Genomic DNA, 5000 nt, shown 5'->3' with positions numbered 1-5000 from the left:
CATGGCGATAGAGGGAGCACAGTCCCCATGGCGATAGAGGTACTGTACAGGAAGAGGCCTGGGGTTAAAGGTTAAAGCTGTTGGTCTGACCGGTACTGTACAGGAAGTGGAGGCCTGGGGTTAAAGGTTAAAGCTGTTGGTCTGACCGGTACTGTACAGGAAGTGGAGGCCTGGGGTTAAAGGTTAAAGCTGTTGGTCTGACCGGTACTGTACAGGAAGTGGAGGCCTGGGGTTAAAGGTTAAAGCTGTTGGTCTGACCGGTACTGTACAGGAAGTGGAGGCCTGGGGTTAAAGGGTTTCTATTCGCTGGTAATAAAACAGCTTGTTTTTCTCCTTCTAAGGCAAGTCGTCCCGGTCCTGAAGCAGCAAAGCATCGCCAAACCATCACATCCCACCACCACCACGCTGGACCGTTGGTATGAGGTCCTTACTGTGGAATGCAGTGTTTGGGTTTTCGCCAGGCATTATGGGACGCGTGTCATTCCCGAAAAGTTGTACTTTTAACTCCATAGGTCCATAGAACATTCTAACCAAGAGTCTCGACGATCACCCAGTTGCTTATTGGCTAAACTTGGGAGTCGACTTCCTGGACGACACAGGTCCTGTAATATCTAATAAAAACCTAAAAACACTGTATTCCACAGTAAGGACCTCATACCATCGGTCCAGCGTGGTGGTGGTGGGACGGTTTGGAGATGCTCCGCTGCCTCAGGACCGGGACGACTTGCCTTTATAGAAGGAACCATCAATTCTGTTCTGTATCAGAGACAAGGTGAGGTCCGTCCGTCCGTAAAGCTGAAGTCCAGCTGGGTCCATGCAGCGAGACCACGATCCAAAAAAAACACACGAGCCTGAGTCTACATCAGAATGGTCGAAAAGCAACAAGTACAGGAAGTGTTTGGTTGGAGTCACTGCAGCTCCAGGAAGTGTTTGGTTGGAGTCACTGCAGCTCCAGGAAGTGTTTGGTTGGAGTCACTACAGCTAAAAGGAGGCACAACCAGTTACTGAATGTCAATATTACTTTTTCACAGGGGGCATTAACAAAATAAAAGTTAAAAAACATTTTGGTTTGAACTGGTTCTCTTGTTTATAATTACTAATTAATATGCGCCTCATCCTGAGTTAAGGAGCCACTGTATTGATCCAGATCTATTTCATTGGTTTACCTTTCAGACCACAGTGTACGGACACACTGGATAAATCACAGCTTAATGGATGTCATGAGAAGCCTGAATTTAAACCAAATCACCAGGATTAAAGACCAGTCTCCCTCTCCCAGTCTCCCTCTCCCAGTCTCCCTCTCCCAGTCTCCCTCTCCCAGTCTCCCTCTCCCAGTCTCCCTCTCCCAGTCTCCCTCTCCCAGTCTCTCTCTCCCAGTCTCTCTCTCCCAGTCTCTCTCTCTCCAGTCTCTCTCTCCCAGTCTCTCTCTCCCAGTCTCTCTCTCTCCAGTCTCTCTCTCCCAGTCTCTCTCTCCCAGTCTCTCTCTCTCCAGTCTCTCTCTCCCAGTCTCTCCCTCCCAGTCTCTCCCTCCCAGTCTCTCTCTCCCAGTCTCTCTCTCCCAGTCTCTCTCTCCCAGTCTCTCTCTCCCAGTCTCTCTCTCCCAGTCTCTCCCTCCCAGTCTCTCCCTCCCAGTCTCTCCCTCCCAGTCTCTCCCTCCCAGTCTCTCTCTCCCAGTCTCTCTCTCCCAGTCTCTCTCTCCCAGTCTCTCTCTCCCAGTCTCTCTCCCAGTAAAGGAGAGGAACAGTCTCTCTCCCAGTTTCTCTCTCCCAGTCTCTCTCCCAGTAAAGGAGAGGAACAGTCTCTCTCCCAGTCTCTCTCCCAGTAAAGGAGAGGAACAGTCTCTCTCCCAGTCTCTCTCTCCCTCTCTCTCCCAGTCTCTCTCTCCCAGTCTCTCTCCCAGTAAAGGAGAGGAACAGTCTCTCTCCCAGTCTCTCTCCCTCTCCCCGTCTCTCTCCCAGTAAAGGAGAGGAACAGTCTCTCTCCCAGTCTCTCTCCCAGTAAAGGAGAGGAACAGTCTCTCTCCCAGTCTCTCTCCCAGTAAAGGAGAGGAACAGTCTCTCTCCCAGTCTCTCTCTCCCTCTCCCAGTCTCTCTCTCCCAGTCTCTCTCCCAGTAAAGGAGAGGAACAGTCCCTCTCCCAGTCTCTCTCTCCCTCTCTCTCCCAGTAAAGGAGAGGAACAGTCTCTCTCCGTGTCTCTCTCTCCCAGTCTCTCTCTCCCAGTAAAGGAGAGGAACAGTCTCTCTCCCAGTCTCTCTCCCTCTCCCCGTCTCTCTCCCAGTCTCTCTCCCAGTAAAGGAGAGGAACAGTCTCTCTCCCAGTCTCTCTCCCAGTCTCTCTCCCAGTAAAGGAGAGGAACAGTCTCTCTCCCAGTCTCTCCCAGTAAAGGAGAGGAACAGTCTCTCTCCACCTGGAGCTCAACCTCCACGTCTCTGCCTACTGACACCAGTAAAGTGAAGGAAGCAGCTTCTCGGGCCTCCATTTTAAAAAATGGTCTCCAACTCTACCTTGATGGCCTTGAGGGATCCGCTGAACAGCATGCTGTGGGAGGACACCAGCGTACACACCGGGTTGTCATGGGCACGGATAGTATTCACCTTCTGCAGGGTCTGGACGTCCCACACCTACACACCAGAGACAGAGACGAGAGAGAAAGAGAGGCAGAGGGGAGAGAAAGAGAGGAGAGAGAGAGAGAGAAAGAGAGGGGAGAGAGAGAGAGAAAGAGAGGAGAGAGAGAGAGAAAGAGAGAGAGAGAGAGAGACAGGAGAGGGGGAGGGGGAGAGAGAGAGAGAGAGGAGAGAGACAGGGGAGAGAGACAGGGGAGAGAGACAGGGGAGAGAGACAGGGGAGAGAGACAGGGGAGGGGGAGAGAGGAGAGAGAGGCAGAGAGGAGAGAGAGAGAGAGGAGAGAGAGGAGAGAGAGGGAAGAGAGGCAGAGAGAGAGACACAGGAGAGAACGCAGAGTCTTGTTGGACAGAGGGCTGTCTGATAATCTCTGTATATAACAGCAGGGTCATGGTTCTACAGTCAGTGGAGGTGTTGCTACCATGCTGTTGCCATATATATATATATATAATCCCAGGCCAAGTCCTGGACGGAGGTCTTTTGCCTTTTGGTAGGCTGTCATTGTAAATGACAATTTGTTCTTAACTGACTTGCCTCGTTAAATAAAAGATTAAATAAATGTAAAAAGGTGTGTTATAATGGTTATACACACACACACACACACACACTGGACAGTTTATTAGGTACACCATCCCTTTCACCACAATGGATCGCTCCTCCAGACAGTGAGTCATGTGGTCGTAGCTTGTTATATAAAGCAGGCAGACAGGCATCGAGGCATTCAGTTACTGGTCCATCTGACAGTTTATTAGGTACACCATCCCATTCACCACAATGGATCGCTCCTCCAGACAGAGAGTCACGTGGTCGTAGCTTGTTATATAAAGCAGACAGACAGGCATCAAGGCATTCAGTTACTGGTCCATTGAACGTTAGAACGGGCAAAAAACGAGTGACCGAAGCGTGGTACGATCGTCGGTGCTCCACTATCTCAGAAACGTCTGTCCTTCCTGGGGCTTTTCACATCTTGAGTGTCTCGGGTTTACAGAGAACGGCACAACAAACAAACAAACAAACATCCAGTCAGCCGCAGTCCTGTGGGTGAAAGCAGCTCGTTGAGGAGAGAATCGTGCTTAGCTAACATGCGGGGCACAAACAGCCAAATAACAGCAGCGTTCCACAGCGGTGGGCAGAACGGGCGTCTCCGGAACAAACAACTCGTCGATCCTCGTCACGGATTGGCTATTAGCAGCAGACGACCACACCGGGTTCCCCTCCTATCAGCTAAAAACCAAGAAGAGACAGCTCCAGTGGGGACCGGGTCACCAACGCCGGGTCACCAACGCCGGGTCACCAACGCCAGACAATTGAGGAGAGCAAAAACACCGCCTGGTCCAACAACTCCCAGCTCCTGCTGCGCCATGCTGATGGCAGAGACAGAATTTGGCATCTGGGAGTCCATGGCCCCCGATCCTGTCTGGTGTCAGAGACAGAATTTGGCGTCTGGGAGTCCATGGCCCCCGATCCTGGCTGGTGTCAGAGACAGAATTTGGCATCTGGGAGTCCATGGCCCCTGATCCTGGCTGATGGCAGAGACAGAATTTGGCGTCTGGGAGTCCATGGCCCCCGATCCTGGCTGATGGCAGAGACAGAATTTGGCGTCTGGGAGTCCATGGCCCCTGATCCTGGCTGGTGCCACCGGTACAGGCTGACGGCAGAGACAGAATTTGGCGTCTGGGAGTCCATGGCCCCCGATCCTGTCTGGTGTCAGAGACAGAATTTGGCGTCTGGGAGTCCATGGCCCCCGATCCTGGCTGGTGTCACCGGTACAGGCTGATGGCAGAGACAGAATTTGGCGTCTGGGAGTCCATGGCCCCCGATCCTGTCTGGTGTCAGAGACAGAATTTGGCATCTGGGAGTCCATGGCCCCCGATCCTGGCTGATGGCAGAGACAGAATTTGGCGTCTGGGAGTCCATGGCCCCTGATCCTGGCTGGTGCCACCGGTACAGGCTGACGGCAGAGACAGAATTTGGCGTCTGGGAGTCCATGGCCCCCGATCCTGTCTGGTGTCAGAGACAGAATTTGGCGTCTGGGAGTCCATGGCCCCTGATCCTGGCTGATGGCAGAGACAGAATTTGGCGTCTGGGAGTCCATGGCCCCCGATCCTGGCTGGTGTCACCGGTACAGGCTGATGGCAGAGACAGAATTTGGCATCTGTGAGTCCATGGCCCCCCATCCTGGCTGACGGCAGCGGTACAGGCTGACGGCAGCGGTGTAATGGTGTGGGGAATGTTTTACTGGCACACGTTAGGTCCCTTGATACCAGTTGAGCAACGTTTCCATGCCCCGAAGAATTCAGGCTGTAATGGAGGCAAAGTGGGGGTCCGACTTGGTACTAAATGGGGTGTACCTAATAAACTGGCCAGAGACAGTCAGA

At 52.7% G+C, this 5000-nt stretch overlaps 1 protein-coding gene across 1 annotated transcript in view; it reads right to left on the bottom strand.

The window, feature by feature from the left end:
- LOC106594486 (E3 ubiquitin-protein ligase TRAF7) overlaps window positions 1-5000 on the bottom strand; it is a gene marked incomplete at its 5' end in the record, with an annotated part of 30823 nt that overhangs the window by 9719 nt on the left and 16104 nt on the right. Inside the window, one exon of the mRNA XM_045713174.1 lies at window positions 2505-2621. Within this exon, the coding sequence (XP_045569130.1) occupies window positions 2505-2621 (117 nt within the window). The remainder of the gene's footprint in view (window positions 1-2504; window positions 2622-5000) is intronic.

The sequence above is a fragment of the Salmo salar genome, unplaced genomic scaffold (assembly GCF_905237065.1).
Source record: "Salmo salar unplaced genomic scaffold, Ssal_v3.1, whole genome shotgun sequence".
In the NCBI taxonomy this organism is placed as follows: domain Eukaryota; kingdom Metazoa; phylum Chordata; class Actinopteri; order Salmoniformes; family Salmonidae; genus Salmo; species Salmo salar.
This window is presented reverse-complemented; position numbering and strand designations above follow the sequence as displayed.